The 20,451-nt window shown below is 35.7% G+C and overlaps 1 protein-coding gene across 4 annotated transcripts in view; it reads left to right on the top strand.

The window, feature by feature from the left end:
- VWA3B (von Willebrand factor A domain containing 3B) overlaps positions 1 to 20,451 on the top strand; it is a 237,656-nt gene that overhangs the window by 10,954 nt on the left and 206,251 nt on the right. For 2 of the 4 annotated variants that reach the window (XM_074213731.1, XM_074213729.1), the window contains exons 3-5: positions 4,453 to 4,670; positions 13,385 to 13,624; positions 17,946 to 18,040. In XM_074213731.1, the coding sequence (XP_074069832.1) occupies positions 4,607 to 4,670; positions 13,385 to 13,624; positions 17,946 to 18,040 (399 nt within the window). In that variant the 5' untranslated portion in view covers positions 4,453 to 4,606. Of the gene's footprint in view, positions 1 to 4,452; positions 4,671 to 4,717; positions 4,830 to 13,384; positions 13,625 to 17,945; positions 18,041 to 20,451 lie in introns of those variants that run through there. The other 2 variants (XM_074213732.1, XM_074213730.1) reach the window with 2 other exon arrangements.

Below are 20,451 nucleotides of genomic sequence, written 5' to 3'. Positions count from 1 at the left end.
GAAATTGAGGGGATGCCCATCAATTGAGGAATGACTGAATAAATTGTGGTATATGAATGTGTTGGAACACTATTACTCTTTTAGAAATCATGAGGGACAGGATTTCAAAAAAAGCATAGAAAGATTTGCAAGAACTGTTATTGAGTGAAGTGAGCAGAACCAGAGGAACATTATACATACTAATAGCAACATTGGATTGTAATCAACTATGATGGATTTTTCATTTAAGTAGTATAGTAATTAAAGACAAGTCTAAAAGACTTGTTATGGAAAACCCCATCCATATCTAGAGAAGAAATTATGGAATTTCAATGCAGATCAAAACTTACTATCTTCAGTTTCTAAAGTTTTGTCTTTTTTCTTTCTATTTTTTTTCTATTTTGATTTGATTCTTTTTTTTTTTTTTTTGCAAGGCAATGGTTTAAAGTGACTTGCCCTAGGTAATTATTAAGTGTCTGAAGCTGGATTTGAACTCAGGTCCTCCTGACTCCAGGGCCAGTGCTCTATCCACTGTGCCACCTAGCTGCCCCTTTGATGTGATTCTTCACTCACAACATAACTAACATAGAGCCACGTTTAGATGATTATACCTGTATGACCTATGTTGCATTACTTTCTGTCAGGGAGAGGGGAAAAAAGTGAGGGAGAAAAATGTACAACTTAAAACCTTGCAAAAAATGATAGTTGAAAAATAAATCTGAGGCAAAAAAGAATTGCTAAACATAAAATAAATTAAACTGAAGAACAAAAAAATAAATTTTGTTTAAAAGATTTAATTAGTATCTGCCTTCTCTACTCCTTTCAAAGGAAAAAAAAAGAAAAACAAATTCCTAAATAGATATACAGTGGATAAGCAAAATATATCCCCACATCAAACATGTCCAGAAATGTACTTCTCATTCTGCATATCTAGTCCTTATCTTTTTTTAAAAGTAGGCAGCATTTTAAACCATTGATCCTCTGAAATTATGAATGATCATTGCAGTGAACATCATTTTTTAAGTCTTTCAAAATTGTTCATTTTTACAATATTATTATATAAATTTCTTTCCTGGTTCTGTTCACTTCACCCTACATTAGTTCAAAGTGATGTTCAAGTGACTTCTGCTCCCCTGCACTTTCCTTATTTCTATAGACTAATTTTTGTAAGAACCCTTCATGAAAAATCCCCTAATCTTTTCCTTTTTTCCTTATTTTCTCTTCTTCCTTCTATTTTTTAAACATCATCTATATATATATAATATGTATACATTAAAAAAATCATAACTAAGTGTTCCATTTTTTTTCACTCTCTCAATTGACTCTTGTTGGAATTTAAGTTCATGTTACCTGCTGGTTTTAAGAGATCTGGATAATTTTCATCCCTGATTTCTTCTTTAGTCATGACTTTCAGATAGTTCAATTCCTTTATCTGTTTTCCAGTTCAGTTTTTTATATGAGATACCCTTACATTTTCTTTTATTTCTTTAAACTTTTGATTTTGTTTTAATATTTTTTGTCTTATGGAGCCATTATCTTTTAATTAGCCCATTCTAATTTTCAGGGAATCTGTTACATGGGTAAGATTTTGTATTTCTAGGACCAAGTTGTTAATTTTCTCCTCTACTGTTCTCATTTCTTTTTGAATGCTTTACTCTATCACTCATTTCATTTATATTATTTTAAGTCATCAAAAACAAACAAATCTCTTTCATTATTTCTTTGAGATATGCTAATTGATATATACACGTAGCTGTGTTTTCCTTTGAATCTTTGTAGGTATTTAGATTGACTTTTTCCTTTCTTGGTTTGTGTCTTGCCTGGTTCCATAAAAGCTCTTTTTCTTTTGTTTGTTTGTTTAGTCATTCTTCCAGTGATCTGCTTTGGACAACTTGATAATGATGACATATAAAAGCTCAGATTTATGAGTCTATGATCCCAACTCCACTTGGAGACTCCCCCACCCCCCCACCCCAGGTCTGCTTTCCTAGATGGGAACTCCATCCACAATTTGCTTTGAGTGTGACTTTATATTGGGGATTTTTGGCACTTTATGTGTTGAGTCTATGTTCTAGGCCCTAAGCTGTTGACATGGGTTGAAGTTGAGTCCAAGATCAGCTCTGGGTTATTCTTGCACTACAAGCCTAATTTGGAACTCTGGGTAAGAGTCTAGATTCTTAGAATCTTTGGGAAACACTTACCTGTTGAGTAGGTCCTCAGATAAATTCTAGAAATTCTTGCCCTGCTGGACTAGCATATAGCTCTGGTCTCTGAGTCTATGCTTCCACTCAGAGATACAGCCAGGGACTGAGTCCAAAATCTAATATCTTCTGTATTGGCCTATCTTGAACTTCTGACACAACTGTGTGGATACTAAGTGGATGAGCATCAGAACTGGAGTTAGGAAGATTCATCTTCCTGAGTTCAAATCTGATCTTAGACACTATGTCTACCTGGGCAAGTTTGCTTCAGCTTCCTTATCTGTAAAATAAGTTGGAGAAGGAAATGGCAAACCAATCCAATCTCTTTGGTCAAGAAAACTCCAAATGCAATCACAGTCAGACATGACTGGAAATTGAGTGAAATGTGAAATGAAAAAAAGATGTGAGCCTGAGACTGTCTTTGATTGGATCTTGATATGACTGTGCTGTTGCCCTAGCTCAGAGCTCTTCCTCAGAACTGGATCAATGATCTTGTTCTTTCCTTATTATACCATTCCTCCCTTGGTCATTTACTGTAGGTCACATTTTGATCTTGGACTAAAAAGATAGTTTCTCCCCTTTCTCATCCACTATTTGGTTTAGCATTCTTCTTAGATCATTTGGAGAAGTTTTGGGGGAATTTGGACTATGGTGATTTCTTCTATTCTGTCATCTTGACTGTCTCAATAGCAGTATTTTCTGAGGAGATGGATAGTGTAGCAACTTGATATTGCCTTCTTCACAGGTTCTATGGCCACTCATTCCCTTCCCTGAGAACATCTCAACTGCCAAAATGTCAAGTCACTAATCTGATATATTCAAACTCATTTTTTTTCAAGAAGGTAAGGAATTTTAGGAACTAAAATCATTAGTTTGCTCTTGTTCATCAATTGTTGTTTCATTTCTGACCACAGAAGAATTTTTTTAGGACAATCTGAATTAGTTCCACAGTTCTTACATCATAGCTTTTGAGGGTGGTAAATCACTGCCCCATAGCAGTTTAAGGCAAAAAGGACCCAAAAATCCATCCAGAAGGATTGTAATTCTTTTTAAGTGATTATATAACTCCTTCCAATGAACCTTCAAGAGATACAGATCTTTTTCTGGGGTTAACCCATGACATGTTTTTTTTTTTTTAAACTGCCTTCTCCTTTTCCTTCTTCCTAAATACTTTTTGCTACTTCTCTCCTCCTTTTGCCCTTCAATTCCCCAACCCCTCCTAATTTTCAAGCATGGGTGATTATTTTGTTTCTTTTTCTTTCTTTCTCTCTCTCTCTCTCTCTCTCTCTCTCTCTCTCAACCTCCCTTTCCTGCTCCAAGTTTCCCTTTTATTTACTAGAATTATATGTAATCCTGGCTTGTTGACCTTTATGATTTAGGGCAAGTTTCTTGATTTTCTTTGTATTTAAAAAAGTTGGTTACATATTCTAATTAAATATACTCAGTGATTTAATTTCAATTAAATATACTCAGAAACTCTCAGAAGAAAGAGAGTGAGGGAATGTCAGACACAAAGAGAGACAGAGATTGACGAGAGAGAGAGAGAGAGAGAGAGAGAGAGAGAGAGAGAGAGAGAGAGAGAGAGAGAGGAATCCCTGTGTCCTGTGTTTTTAACCATAGCAGCACAATTAACCTTGGTCTTATTGGAGAAATGAGATTCTCTCCAAATTCTAGAATAGTTTGAGACTTGTGGAAATTTGTAAAGAATGTATCCTTTTGTTAGGAGATGTTCTTTCCAACTCTTCTCTTGTTTTCCTTGGGTAATTTCCATTTTTCCGATTAGCTCCATTCTCTATAATGCAGGCATTTGATCCCTGGTTAAATAAACTCTTTAGTGTTTTGGCTTGACTTTATCATATGGAAACACACTGGCTCTCAGATCAGCGTGATCAGAACATTTTTTTTTTCTTTCAAAATTGGATCTGGGAAGAAAGAGTTAGTATATTTACTCTGTGGTTGCATGGATCAGAGGATTCAAGTTATCTTTGTTTTGGTACCATAAAGGCCTCACCTTAGTTGATATGTAAAATATAGGACTTGAAAATTCTTTAGGTTTATTAAAAAAAGTCTTTGGGGAGCTTAATTAAACTGTTTTACAAGTCAATATGCACCTTACCTGGGGTGAACTTTTCACTACCCTATCTATATATTGTAAGGAGCCCTTCAGAATATAACAAGGACAATGAATGCTTTTAAAAGTAGAGAGAGATTTGTCAATAATGTTGAGCAATTGAAATTGTTTATCTTAAGATGCCCTTTCTTGCCTCCACAGGAACCTCTGACCAAGTTTAAGGACTCCTTTGCTGGAGAAACGAGGCTGTGAATCCTGAAAAGAAGACTGAGGATCATTAGTTTGTTCCTTGCTCTTTGAGCCTTTTGCTTCTCAAGTTAAAAGGGGAAGAGTAGCTCCAAACTCTACCTAGAAAATGATTGGAAACCTTCGGAGAAAAGTTGTTTGGAGTGAAAATGAATACTATAAAGAAATAGACAGTTGGTATTTTTGTTTGTCCTAATAATGCTTTGGTTGAATGAAAGGAAAAGGCAAGATATTCACAGAAGATCAGAATTTTACCATTTCTTTATTGTTTAACATTTATGTGTAGCACCCAGAAGTGGGCTCATTCCTTTATCTTGCACTCATGATCTCAGGTTAGTTGAGTCTCCAGGGGGTGATGACTTTCACATGGACAACATAACAATATTAAACTGAGTGTTAGCCTTTCTCCTAAGCAATATCCAGGTCAGGCACTCTAACCACTGAACCATACAATTCACCTAATTATTTTTTAATTAACTGTAATTATGAATTAGTTAGAAAGAATAGAATAATTAGATAGAAAGCTACAAGTTGGTGCTTTAATTCCGCCTTTATTCAGTCTCATTTATCAACTTCTCCTTTAGCAATAACTTCTCTAGGCTGATATCTTAGAATCTTTTCTCTTCCCAACAGAATTCATCTTAAAAAGCTAAACTGAGGGTGTGTTTCATTGCTTCTTGTTGGTGCCAGAGCTGCTAGGTATATATTCTATTGTAGAGTGGTGCAGTGGATAGAGCACTGGCTTTGGGAGTCAGGAGGACAGGAGTTTGAATTCAATCTCAGACATTTGACACTTACTAGCTGTGTGACCTTGGGCAAGTCACTTAACCCTGATTACCTCACATCCAGGGCCATCTTCCGTTGTCCTGATTCAAATCTGGCCACTGGACCCAGATGGCTTTGGAGGAGTAAATGAGGCTGGTGACTTAGCACAGCCTCCCCACACTCAAATCCAATTCACATTCTTGTCTAGGCACTACCTTTCTGATGTGGTCTTCTTCAAAAATGAAGGACAATAAAATTATTATTTATTATTATTCATTAGTATCTATTGTTGACTTGTTTTAGTCATGTTCAATTCTTTGTGACTCTGTTTTTTTTTCTTTCTTTTAGAAAAAAAATTTTTGACCCTGTTTTTCTTGACAAAGATACTAGAGTGATTTGCTATTTTCTTCAGCTCATTTTACAGATGAGAAACTGAAGCAAACAGGATTAATTGACTTGCCTAAGGTCACATAGCTAATAAGTGTCAGTAAGACTCATCTTTTTGGTTCCAAGTCCAGTGTACCAACTTTTGATCTGCCTAGCTGCCCCATCAAATCTAAGCTGAGTTCAAATCCAGCCTTAAATATTCACTAGCTGTGTGACCCTGGGCAAATTGTTTCACTCTGTTTACCTCAGTTTCCACATCTGTAAAAATGAGCTGGAGAAGGAAATGGCAAAAAACTCCAGTACCTATGCCATGAAAACTATACATGATGTCATGACTTAAATGACTAAACAACAGACTTGAAAAAAGTATTGGAAAAATATTGGCAATACAGATTACACTTAACTGTGTTGTACATACTTTTTTTTGTTCTTTCATAGAACAGTTGTGAAACATTTATCAGGACATCCTTCCCTGCTGTTCTAGCTCTTGGATGAATCTGCATTAGCTGTGCTCCTGCAGGTTTTCATATGCTTCTCTGATTGAGGAAGAATTTGAATGTCTTTTAAATTGTCCCAGGAAGGGGCAGCTAGGTGGTGTAGTGGATAAAGCACTGGCCCTGGAGTCAGGAGTACCTGGGTTCAAATCCAGCCTCAGACACTTAATAATTACCTAGCTGTGTGGCCCTGGGCAAGCCACTTAACCCTGTTTGCCTTGCAAAAAAAAAAACTTAAAAAAAAATTGTCCCAGGAAGGTATTGAAAGCAATGTAGTCCAAGTGACCAATATCATATGCCTAATATTCTTTAATCTGCTTGCTAGTTCAAGCTAGTAGTATTTTTAAAGTTTATTTTATTTTTAATTTGTGGAATAAAATAATCATTTCCATAATATATTATAATAAAAAGATAATTGTAAATGGAACTGCAAATTTATTATATACAACTTGCTATTACTTTTAAATATATAATAAAGTTAACAAGTAAATTTCTTTTTTCCTTTTCCTTTTTGTTTCTTTCTCCTTATTCCTTCTCCACCCTAGACTAGATATGGCTACCATTAGACACAAAAAGGCATATATATATATATATATATATATATATATATATATATATATAAAATATTCTACACATACTTCTATTTATGTTCTTCCTCTGGATGCAGATACCATATTTTTTTCCATATATATAGCCTTTGTTTTTTATTTGTAGATTTATAATTGCTAAAATGACTCAGTTGCTCAAAGACATCTTTTTCCTAAAATTTTTATTTAAGGCAATGGGGTTAAGAGTCACACAGCTAAGCAATTATGAAGTGTCTGAGATCAGATTTGAACCCAGGTCCTTCTGATGCCAGTGCTCTATCCACTGTGCCACCTAGCTGCCCTCCTCAAAGATATTCTTTTGTTGTCCTTTATTTGTTTATTTATTCTTATTTTTGTACAAATGTTTTTTAAACATTACTAAAATATTCTTGCTTAAGAGTAAACATAATACCCCCTCCCCACAAAAAATATAGACCTGCATGAGCAATAAAGGAAAGAGAAAAAATTATAATTAAAATTAATAATAATAATAATAATAATAATAATAATAATAAGTGCAGCCATGTGGTGCAGTGGACAGAGCACCGGCCCAAGCCCAAATCTGGCCCCAGACACCCAATAATCACCCAGCTGTGTGACCCAGGGCAAGCCTACCCCAACCCCATTGCCCTGCAAAAAACAAAAAAAAAGACTCAAAATAAAATAAAATAATATTAATAATAGTAGTAGGGGTGGCCAGGTGGCACAGCGGACAGAGCACCAGCCCTGGAGTCAGTAGCACTCGGGTCCAAATCTGGCCTCAGACACCCAACAATCACCCAGCTGTGCAGCCCCAGGCAAGCCACCCAGCCCCATCTTCCCTGCAAATCACCCCCAAGATAATAATAATAATAATAATAATAATAATAATAATAATAATAATAATAATAATAAATATGCTTCTATCTGTATTCCAACTCCTTCAGTTCTGTCATGGGTGGATCACATTCTTTATGATAAGTTCATCACAAAAGCTACTTCCATATTTTTCCACTGTTGCCATTGCTGATCACAACTCCCTCCATTCGTACTTCACCACCATATACTTTATTTTCTCTCTCCTTTCACTCTGTCCCTCTTCTTAAATGTGCTGTAGGGTAGCTGAGGGGAGCAGCAGACAGATATGCGGCCCTGGAGGCAAGGGGCTCCGAGCCCTCATACCACACCCTAGGCCCAGCATCCACCCGGCCCTATGGTCCCGGACAGGCCATCCAATCCCAGCCCCTTGCAAGAAGTAAAAAAGAAAATGTGTTATATCTGACTACTCTCCTCCCACAGTCCATCCTTTCCATCACTCACATCCCCACCTTCCCCCTGTCCCCCTTCTCTCCTTCTTACTCTAGATGTCTATACCCCATTGAGTATATATGTTGTTTTCTCTCCTTGCCATCTCTGATGAGAGTGAAGTTTCCCTCATTCCCTTCCATATCATTGCAATAACAAAAAAATCTTATATGAAATATCTTAGCCTATTCCACCTCTCCTTTTTCTTTCTCCCAGTACATTTCCCTTTTAGCCATTGACTCCATTTTACACCACTTTATATCTTCAAATTCAGCTCTTTCCTGTGCTTCATCTATAAAAGCTCCTTCTACCTGCTCTATTAAATAAGAAGATTCGTATGAGTATTATCAGTATCATGGCAGCAGATACATGGCATCTGATACATGTAGTTCATCATCAAGTCCCTCATATTTTACCCTTCTCCTCCACTCTCTAGGCTTCACCTGAGTTTTGTATTTGAAGATCAAACTTTCAGTTCAGCTCTGGCCATTCCAACAGGCACATTTAAAATTCCCCTGGTTCATTGAAAGTCCATCTTTTTCCCTGGAAGAGGATGTTCAGTTTTGCTGGGTAGTTGATTCACAGTTGTATTTCGAGCTCTTTTGCTTTCCGGAATATTATATTCTGAGTAATGTAATTGCTGCTAAGTCCTGTGTGATCCTGACTGCAGCTGACTGGTGTAATATTTTCTCTTTGACTTGGGACCTTGTACTTCCTCATCTTCAGACTGAGTGTTTTGATCCTTCTTGGGATCATAGACAAAGTATTTCTCAATGGTGTTCCTCTTTTTTTCTCTGCTTACTCATTTCTCCAGCCTGTGCCTGGTTTTGAGGTGCTTCTTGAGCTTTTGAGTATTATTGGGACAACTCCCCCCCAAAGAGCTCCATGTGTGAGGCTTTGTCTTCTCTCGTGGTCTGTGAATGACCACAAGTGCACCCCTCTGCCACGGGGCTGAGGTGGGGGAGAGCCCTACTGTTCTATGGGGGGCCTAGACTGTGATCAGGATCTGAATGTGGTCAGAGCCCCAGAGTCCTGTTCCAGAGACAAAGGACAGACCTTGGCAGTCTCTCTCCACTCCCCTAACTAGGCTCAGCACTCACACCTGGGGGCTCCTGCTTACCAACTCTGCCTGCTTCTGATTCCTAGATCTGGGCTGCGGTGGCCATGCTGCTCACTGAGTGCCACTTCAGGTGCTTGCTCTGGCAGAGGTCCCCCCCAACTGATCCCCCAAGTTGTGTCCAGTGCTCCCTGGGGTGTAGATCAGGAAACTGCCCCTGCTGCCATGAGCCCTGGCTCCCAGAGCCCTGGGGCTGCCTCTGGGAGGCTGAAGTTCCTTCACTCTGGCAGGTCACCCCTCTTACCCCGTGGAGCAGAGCCTTTACACTCTTTTCCAGGTTACCTTGGGCTGGAGAATTGCCTCACTGGATCCCTCTGTGGGTTCTGTGTCTCAAAAATTCACTTAGAGTCCTTATTTTGTGTTTGGAAACATCAGTGAGAGAACACCTAAGAGAGGATTCTCTCCTGTCCCCATCTTGTCTCTGCTGCACCCCCAAAGATATTCTTAAAACAAAATTGCTATTGCTGTATACAGTGTTCTCTTGGTTCTGCTCACATTGTTCTCCATCATTTTAAGTCTTTCCATGCCTTTCTAAGATAATTATTTGATGAACTCATCATTTCTTAAAAAGTAGTAACATCCCCAAACAGCTATATACCATATTCTTCATTTGATGGGAATCCTTACAATTTCCATTTCTTTGCCCCTACAAACAACCGCTTTAAACATCCCATTCACATTCAAAGTTATAACTATTTGTTAATTTCCCTCCTCGTTTTTTTTTTACTATTTTCTTTTCAGCCTCTTTTTAATCCTCTTTCTTACTTTCTTCTCCATCTTCATCTCACCCATACCTGCAAGAGTCCCTACATGCTCTCTCCCAACATTTCTAATTTCAATCCATATACCTCACCAAAAGTCCTTCTCCATCCTCTCCCTTGACTCTCTCAAATTCCAGTCTACAGACCCCTCTAAAAGTTCCTTTCCTTCCTTGTCCCTCACTTCTTGTCTCACTTTTCCACATGTTCAGAAAACTTCTGCACCCTTCCACATATTTCCTCTTCAACCCAGATAAAAGTAAAGTTAAAACATTACCAGCTCTCTACCCATCTACTTCCTCTGTATTGTTTCTTCTTTTTATGCCACATTTTTATAATTTAATTGCTCCTTTTACTTTTTGTTATCCAATTTTGTTTTATAGAATCATTCCATCATACACAACTCAGTTCCAACCTTTCTTTCAAACTACCTTAAAAATGACGACAGCTTTAATAAAACTGAAAACATTTTTCATATATATGAAAATATATATGAAATATATATTTATATATTTGTATATAATATATATTTTATATATATGTATAAGTAAACTGTATGATCTTAATGGGTACCATATAATTAGTCTTTAATGTTTTCCTTCTATTAATTCTGCATCTTTTATATTGAATCTCCCATTGACTTTTTTTAATTAAAGATTTTATTTATTTTGTTTTACAGTTTTCCCCCCAATCTTACTTCCCTCCCCCCACCCTCCACAGAAGGCAATTTGCCAGTCTTTACATTGTTTCCATGGTATACATTGATCCAAATTGAGTGTAATGAGAGAGAAATCATATCCTTAAGGAAGAAACAAAGTATTAAGAGATAACAAGATCAGATGTCAGTTTTTTCCTAAATTAAAGGAAATAGTCTTTGGACTTTGTTCAAACTCCATGGTTCTTTATCTAGATACAGATGGTATTCTCCATTGCAAAGATCCCAAAATTGTCCCTGGCTGTTGTACTGATGGAATGAGCAAATCCATCAAGGTTGATCATCACCCTCATGTTGCTGTTGGTGTATGCAGTGTTTTTCTGGTTCTGCTCATCTCACTCAGCATCAGTTCATGCAAATCCCTCCAGGCTTCCCTGAATTCCTGTCTCTCCTGGTTTCTAATAGAACAATAGTGTTCCATGACATACATATACCAAAATTTGTTAAGCCATTCCCCAATTGAAGGACATTTACTTGATTTCCAATTCTTTGCCACCACAAACAGGGCTGCTATGAATATTTTTGTATAAGTGATGTTTTTACTCTTTTTCATCATCTCTTCAGGGTATAGAACCAGTAGTGGTATTGCTGGATCAAAGGGTATGCACATTTTAGTTGCCCTTTGGGAGTAGTTCCAAATTGCTCTCCAGAAAGTTTGGATGAGTTTACAGCTCCACCAACAATGTATTAGTGTCCCAGATTTCCCACAACCCTTCCAACAATGATCGTTATCTTTTCTGGTCATATTGGCCAGTCTGAGAGGTGTGAAGTGGTACCTCAGAGAGAAGCTTTAATTTGCATTTCTCTAATAAGTAATGATTTAGAGCAATTTTTATATGACTGTGGATTGCTTTGATCTCCTCATCTGTAAATTGTCTTTGCATATCCTTTGACCATTTGCCATTGATTTTTTTCTTAAAAATACCTGAAGATTCTTCAGTTTTCCAAATGTCAATTTAAAAAAACATTCAGAATTACACTCAACTTTACTGGTTGAGTTATTTTTGATGTAACTCCAGCTCTTTTGCTCTTTGAAATAAAATGTTCTAAAACCTATGATCTTTTAGCTTAGAAACTGCCAGGTCTTGTGAAAACCTGACTATTTTTCAGCAGTATATAAATTGTTTTTTTTTTTTCTTATTGCTTTTTTCTAACCTGGAAATTTGGAAACTTAGTTATGACATGCCTGTAAGTTTCCCCCTGGAATCTCTTTTAGATGGTGAATGGTAGATTTTTTTCCTATTTCTACTTTACCTTCTTGTTCTAGAACTCTAGGGCAATTTTCCTTAATAATTTCTTTCTTGCTTGCTTTTATTTTGCAAGGCAATGGGGTTAAGTGGCTTGCCCAAGGCCACATAGTTAGGTAATTATTAAGTATCTGAGGCTGGATTTGAACTCAAGTACTCCTGACTCCAGGGCCAGTGCTCTATCCACTGTGCAACTTAGCCACCCCAATAATTTCTTGTAATGATGTATTAAGATTCTTTTTTAAATAGTAATCTTCAGATAGCTCAATAATGCTTTTCTTCCTTTTTTTGGTGGGAATGGGGTTAAATGACTTGCTCAAGGTCACACAGCTAGTATGTATCAAGTGTCTGAGGTCTGATTTGAATTCAGGTCCTCCTGATTCCAGAGTCAGTACTCTGTCCATTGTGCCACCTAACTGCCCCCATTCAATAATTCTTATATTGTCTTTCCTTGATCAGTTCTCCATATCAATTGTTTTTCTAATGAGATGTTTCAGATTTTCTTTTATTGTTTCCAATTTTATTATTTTTTGGTGTCTTATAACATCATTTGATTCTTCTTGCCCAATTCTAGTTTACAAGGAATTATTTTCTTCCTTAAGATTTTGGACCTCTTTTTCCAACTGGTTAACTTTCTCTTTATAATTTTCTTTGATGCTTTTATTTTTTCTAATTTTTCCTCAATTGTTCTTATTTGATTTTTGAATTTCTTCTTAAGTTCTTCCAAAAACTGTTTTTGGTCTTCTGACTGTTTGATGTTACTCTTTGGAGTTGGAGTGACTTTTTTAACCTCACTATCTTCCTCTGAATATGAACCCAGATCTTCTTTTACACCAAAGTAGCTAACATTTTTTATCTTTGCTTATTCATTTTTATTTTTATTTTGCTTTAGTTTATTTTTTAGCATTTTATCATTATAATCTGGTTTAATCCTGAATTGTGGGTGTTGCCCTAGCCATTCTGTTAGCTCAGCATTCAGACATATATAAGTTACGATTATTTTTAGAAGTTTAATATATACTTGACAGGTTGAGGGGAAGAATCTATATAAGGATATAGTGAGAGGCAGAGGTGAGGGGTAAAAAAAATGGACAAGGGAGGGTATTCATTCCTCTATTTATTGAAAAGAACACTAAACTTGGAGTTAGAAAAAATCTACCTTTATCTGGCTTCTTCTACTAATTAACTATGTCATTTTAGAAAAGCCAATTAGCTTCTTTAAGACGTTAGTCTCATGTGTAAAAGAAGACAGACAGGGCAGCTAGGTGGCTCAGTGGATAGAGCACTGGCCCTGTAGTCAGGAGTACCTGAGTTCAGATCTGGCCTCAGACACTTAATAATTACCTAGCTTTGTGGCCTTGGACAAGCCACTTAACCCATTGCCTTGCAAAAAAAAAAAAAGAACAAGACAGAAATATTTTTCCTATTTACTAAACAGAGTTGCTGTGGAGGTCAAATGAATGTATGTTGTCTTCTGTAAATTGTAAAAAAGTCATATAAATGTTGTCTATAAGTTTTTTAATTGTGTTTCAGACCCTTCTTTTACAGTGGTTTCCTGTGACCTAATTGATGAAACAGAGTTGGAGAGATTACTATTAACCCCTGATTATGAAAGGCCATCATTGAGGAATGTGACAACAAGCAATAGTCAGGAACATTTGAACAGGCACAATCTCATTTCATCCCAGGAATGGCTTCAAATTCATGGACTTAAAATCAAAAAGCTGACCCGGTCCCACATTTTATCTCAAATTGGATTTCCACATCAGGAAGGTATTGTATCTTGAAAATCTCACCAACCATCATGTTGTACATCAACTTTTGTTCCATGCATTATGGAACCATTTAAGTGGACCAAAAATATCAATTTCTTGTAATCTCAGAATATTTAGGACATGGGTTGCTTTAACTATTTTTCTATCACATATAAGCATAGTTTATTTGGATTGGTTAATTCACCATTGGTTAATTATTGGGGTTTGTACACAGACTTCAAATGGAATCATTATTTTCCTTAAAGAAATCTTGCAGAAGAATAAGTTACCCCTTTTCTTATAGATAATGTCCCAATCTTACTACTCATATTGCTCAGTTTTCATTATTGGTCTTGAATATAGTCAGATTCTAAAGCTTGATATGAAAGGGAACCAATCCTAAATTTGGACCAGGTTAAGGAAAAAGATCATAAAGAATAAGAATGTAATTGGAATCTGTCAAAAGACCTTAAAACTATGGGAAATACATTGAGTGAGTGGACTGATTAATCAACCTTGGTCTTGTCCAGTCTTGCTTAACATTTGAGAACTGGAAGGAGAGAAATGTTTTAGGATATAGAAAGTTTATCAAGAAATAGAAAGTTTTTTTTAACTTCTGAGAGGGCTTGAAGTAATTGGCAAACTAGATCTTTTTTCCTTTGGAAACTTTGATTTTCTTTCTATTTTCTTTGATTAAGCAACAAATCTGTTCATGGGTTAGCCATCTGAAAGGCACAAGCCATGTCTTACATTTCATCTTATAACCTCATATAATCACTCATATCACATACTAATAGTAGTGACTTTTCTTGAACCACAAAGTCTTGCAGAGGTATAGTCCTGGGGAGGGGACAGAGGAAGATCTTTTAGATTTGAAGGTAACAGTTGAGTAGAAACTTGAATCTTGATTTAACTCTACTCTAATAAAATTAGATAACACTGGAAAGGTGACCTTTTTGAAATGGTGATTTCAGATCCTGGGAAAAAGCAAGAAATGTCAATTGAATTAAAATAATTAGTCACCATACCCTCAAAACTTGCTGCCTGCTACAATTGCACCCATTTTTACTTATAGTATGTTTAAAGCAGGAAGTCTTAACTTTTTTTTGTTATAGACTCTTTGAGCAGTCTGACAAAGTCTATAGATCTATTCTTTGTTTTTTAAGTTTTTAAATGACAAATTAAAATACATAGAATTACAAAGGAAATAATTATTGATATACAATATATATAATATATAATATAAATAATAAATGAATATTAATATTATTATTAATAATAATATAATATAATATAAAAGTGCAGATTTTTTCACTCAAGTTCATGGATTCCCTGAATCCTATCTGTGGAGCCTTTGATGGTTTGTGGAGTCCAGGTTAAAACTTTCTGTTTTGATGAGATTCCCATGTTGGAGGCAATCTCAAGCATGTGATATAAAGTCTATTATACCAATGGAAATCAGCACAGGTGGGGTTAGGAGGAGGACTATTTAGAGGAGGTGACTGCTAAACTAGACTTTGAAATAAACAATCCAGATCAGGTACATTTGGAAAGGACTATGGAACATCATTTAACTGACTCTTCATTTTACAAATTTTACAAATGAGCAAACTTAAGCAAAGAGAGCTTTAGTGATTTGCCAAGTGACAAAAGTGAGATTTTTTCCCCTGAGGCAATTAGAGTTAAGTGATTTGCCCAAGGTCACACAACTAGGACCTGTCACATATCTGAGGCTGGATTTGAACTCCCATCTTTCTGACTCCAAGGCCAGTGGTCTATCCTTATGCCACTTAACTTCCCTTTACTTACAATACCCAATCAGAAAAATCCAACCTTTCTTTCAGTACTTTGTCTCCTGAAATTCAAATTTGGTATAGCTAGAAACTAGAATCTTTTCCATTTGAACTTAATGGCTTGGAAAAAGCTGATCCATTTTTTTTGATGAGGGGGTTAGTTTCAGAAAAAAAAAACCATAGCAAGATCTATATGAATTAAAATGAACTGAAAAGAACTGAAGATCACTGTGCATAGCAACAGCAATGTAATAGTGATGATCAACTGTGAAAGCCTTGGCTACTCTGATCAATACAGTGATCCAAGACAATTTCAAATGACATGGTAAAAAAAAATGCTATCCACATCTAGACAGAGAACTGATGAAGTATAATTTTCTCACTTTAAAAATTTTTTTTAGTGATATGGTTAATATGGAAATATGTTTTACATGATTTCATATGTATAATTAATCAATATCATTTTTTTCTTGCCTTTTCAGCAGAAAAGGAATGGGTAGAAGGAAGGGAATTTGTAACTCAAAATTTAAAAAGAAAAGAATGTTAAAAATAAAAATAACTTTTTTTTAAAAGAACTAAAAAAAGAAAAAATGGGAGATGACAAAAGATGGACAACTAAAATATTGTACTTGTATCTACAAAGAATTGAAAAGAATCAGAGCACTAAATAAAAAAGAGAAAAAAAATCGATCCATTTCTGTCCTCTTCTTCCCTAAACTCTAGGAACATAATGTCAAAAATTAAAAGGCAGGAAATGATACTGTAACTTCTGAGTGACAATAGGGTCAGAAGAAACAAACAGTAAGAAAGAGAATTGGAATCTGGGAGGCCTAGATTCTAGTATGACCTCTGCAACCAACTAGCCAAGAAAATATAATGAGTTACAATGTCTCTGAGACTGTTAGTCTTAGTACAAAATGAGCTGGAATTGAAAATAAGATTAATTGGAACTTAAAAGTTCCCTTCAAATCTATTTTTCCACTTTTAGGAACTAGGAATTCTTTTTATGTTTAAGACCTTTTCATAGTTCCTACTTTTTTTCATTTAATATTTGCAATAGTTCTAAATTTGAGAAAACTGGATTAGATAGCTTTATTTTCTTGAAAGTGTGACAGTTTTGTTTTCTTGAAATATTTTAAGTATTTTTTAAAGTTTGATGGCTTTGTTTTCTTGAAATGTGTGAATATTTTTAAGTTAGAAAACCTTATTAGAATTAAAGCTTAATATTAATTTCTAAATAACTTTTTAAAGACCTTTGCAGAATGTTGAAAGAATAAATATGTGACTTTAAAAACAGTTCATTTTATAGATGAGGAAAGTGAGCCTTAGAATGTTTAAGTGACTTGCAGAGTCATACTAGTAAGATGGAATTTGAACCAAATCCTCTTTCCCCCAAATCTAGGAACTCTGTGCTGTTGTTCACCAAAGTATAATGTTTGATATTTTTTAATAATTTGAGATTAATTTTCGCAGTCCTGAAAAGCTGTTCAAAATATGACTAAATTCTTCAAATTAAATGTAATTTCTAATTATCTATTGAAGCTTGTGATTTAATCAGTATAAGAAAAAGCACTAAGGGGAAGGAAAAAAAGCACTTTTTATAAGTATTGTTATCTAGTTGGGAAAATTGGGTCAAACATAGTTTAACTGACTCAAGTGGTGTGTTTGGAGTATTCAAAGGAACTAGTAGCTCTGAGTCTTTTTTAGGGCTGCTCATCCACCTTTGGTGTCTACCTGATTTACCCAATTCTTACCTAAGGTTTCAAGAAACTGTACCTTGCACATGGACATACCTGGGTAAGCTTCCTCCCAGATGGGTGAAACCAGGTTGAGGGTAATTGCCTGGCCTCAAGCCTGTTGGTGCTAGGAGGCTGTTCACCCTAAGTATGTGAAATCTCTTCCTGGAGAGTGATGAGAACAATTTCTTCCAATGGCTTCATAGGTGATCTGAGTGGTGGCTATGAAGTGTTTAGATCTTAGTCAGATGTCACAGATGCCAAGGTCATCCATAGCATCTTGGCCCATTGCAAGTCATTCTGACTTTTGCCCTTCCACTGAATGATGAGAGAATGAAGTTGACAACTTCGTTCAACTCTACCTCATTGAAATTCAATTCATGTGCAAGTCAGACATTGTTCCATGATATCATTGCTGTTCTTTGAAAACAAAGGGCAAAAACAAGTGACTTGCTCAGGGTCACACAGATAGTAGGTGTCTGAGACCAGATATGAACTCAAATCTTGACTCCAGGCCCAGTTCTCTGTCCACAGTGCTATTTGACTACCTGAGAAGATTTGTAAAACAGAAGGATGGAATTAGATTTTCCTTAACTTGAGAATTCTATGATTTTAAATCAAGATATTAACTATACTTATCATTCACATGCACAGAAAAATAACGTGTCAAAGATGGTTATTCTTGAAACATTATTTAAGTCATAGTATAATTGTATATATAATAGTATAATTGACATCACTGGGGTTGTCTAAACTGTGACAGAGAAAAAAAATAATTCACTCCACTTTTGTGTTTTTCATAAAAATGCAGATTATGTGTCTTCAATAGGAAGAATTGTGGCTTCCCGATATGCAGATGGTCTATTTTGGCAATTCTGTAAAGCAGAAGATGGCACAGTTTATAGGGTAAATGAATTTATCAAAATGTAATGTCTTTCATTAAATGATGACAAGGTCTGGGAAATGGGTTGTTGAAATAGAATCTATTCTAGATGAATAAACACAAAAGTCAAATCAAGGCTTTATATAAAAATTTTTCTTTGAATGGTTTAATACATTTATGTTTGATAATAATATATTTCATTTATCACATAAAGATTTTTGTTCCTGGGTTTTTTTTGGGGTGGCAAAGATACTGGAGTGGTTTGCCATTTCCTTCTCTAGCTTATTTTACAGATGGGGAAACTGAGCCAGAGAGGGTTAAATGACTTGCCCAGGGTCACATAATTAGTAAGCATCTGAGGCAGCAGGATTCAGACTCGGTGCTTGACTGCCTCTTATGTCTATGTTTTCTATGCCTCTAATTTAGTGGGTAACTTCACCAGTATTCCTATTGCAAGGTAGTCTTGAATAGGAAGTACATCTTTTTTTTTTGCTCCATCTTGTCCAATTCTTGGTAAAGATACTAAAGGATTTTCACATTTCCTTCTGCAGCTCATTTTACAGAAGAGGAAACTGAGACAAATAATGTTAAGTAACTTTGTTAGGGTCACAAAGCTAAAAATTATTTGAGGTCAGATATAAACTTAGGTCTTCCTGACTCCAGGCCTAGCATTCTATCTAATACGCCATACAAAGATGCAATTGCCCTAATAGAGAACTCTCAGTAAAGAATTCGATCAAAGGCTCAAATCCTTGGGTATCCATATTAGCTTGTACCTTGAAGAAGACTGTAAAACAGGAATGTAGGAGTTAACTGAAAGGCAGGGCAGGGAAATCCTGTTGTTGAAGAGTGAGGATTCTAGGCAAGGAAGTGGCAATAGAATCATAAGTCGTAATATTATGGGTCAAGTTATGTTTCATCATTTCCCTAGAGTAATTTAGGATGACTGAGGGTGCTCCTGGCTTTAAGTCTCTCATAATTAGTTAAAAGAAAGTATTACTTTTTTCTATTTGAGTGCACAACACAGAATTTCCTTCCAATAAGAATCATGGAATTGGGAGTCAGAAACCTAATTCTCTTATTTAAAGATGAGGAAGCTGAGGCTTCATTAACTTGTCCAAGGTCACTCAGATAACAAATCTCAGAGTCAGAATTTGAACTCAGATCCTTTGAATCTTGTGGTACAGTGGAGGGAGAGTTCCAGTTGTTTCTGCATTTGAATTCTGGTTCTGTTACTTATCACCTGCGTGACTTAGTTATATTGTCTTTAGGGATTCAATTTCCTTATCTGCAAAATAAAGAAATTGGATTATATGATTAAATCTAAGTCTGTGATAGTACTTTTCACTAACTTTGTCCCAACAACAAAAAATTAGAATAGTTATTGGAACATAAAAATATTTATTTAAGAATAGGTGCTTGACACCTGGCAAAATTCAATTTCCTAAGATACTACACAATTGTATCTGATCTAAGCTCTCTACAGAATCGTGGTCTTTATGTTCACACATATAAATATCTGTCAACAATTTGATGGCACAAAGAGCCCTGAATTTGCAGACAGAAGACGTAAGTTTGAATTCTGATTATTTACTACATGTGTGAGCCCATGCAAAGTTATTTTATTATGCTTCTGTTTTTGTGATTACAAAATGAAGGGGATGGATTAAACATCTCTAAAATCCTTTTTAGCTCTAAATTTAATCTAATGAATTAAATTTTTGTTTATTCAGCAATCATGTATTAAGGACAAGGCAATATACTAGGCTAGCAAAGACAAAAGCAAAATATCCTTTGTTCTCAAAAATGATATTTTTGATCAGTTATTTTGATGAGATTCCATCATCTGGGGTACAGATAGCACTTAAATTACTCTAGGAAAATGGTGAAACATAACTTGACCCATAATATTACGATTTATGATTCTATTGCCACTTCCTTGCCTAGAATCCTCACTCTTCAACAACAGGATTTCCTTGCCCTGCCTTTCAGTTAACTCCTACATTCCTGTTTTACAGTCTTCTTCAAGGTACAAGCTAATATTGATACCCAAGGATTTGAGTCTTTGATGGAATTTTTTACTCAGAGTTCTCTAATAGGGTAATTGCATCTTTGTATAGTCCATTGGATAGAGTGCTGGGCCTGGAGTCAGGAAGACCTAAGTTTATATCTGACCTCTGGGGAGGATCAGAAAAGTCCTCCTGTAATAGGTGGTACTAAACTGAACCTTGAGAACACCAAGGATTTTAAGAGATGAAGAAAAGGTGGGAGTATATACTAGGTATGGGGGACAGCCCAGGCAAAGGAATGGAGGTGAGAAATAGAATATGGAATGTAGAAGTTAATGAGACATAGAAATGTGAAATCAGTTCAGAAGAGTACAATGAAGTCTGATTGTGGAAGATTTTAACTGAGAAACAAAAATAATTTCCTT

The sequence above is a fragment of the Macrotis lagotis genome, chromosome 1, assembly GCF_037893015.1.
Source record: "Macrotis lagotis isolate mMagLag1 chromosome 1, bilby.v1.9.chrom.fasta, whole genome shotgun sequence".
NCBI lineage: Eukaryota > Metazoa > Chordata > Mammalia > Peramelemorphia > Peramelidae > Macrotis > Macrotis lagotis.
This window is presented reverse-complemented; position numbering and strand designations above follow the sequence as displayed.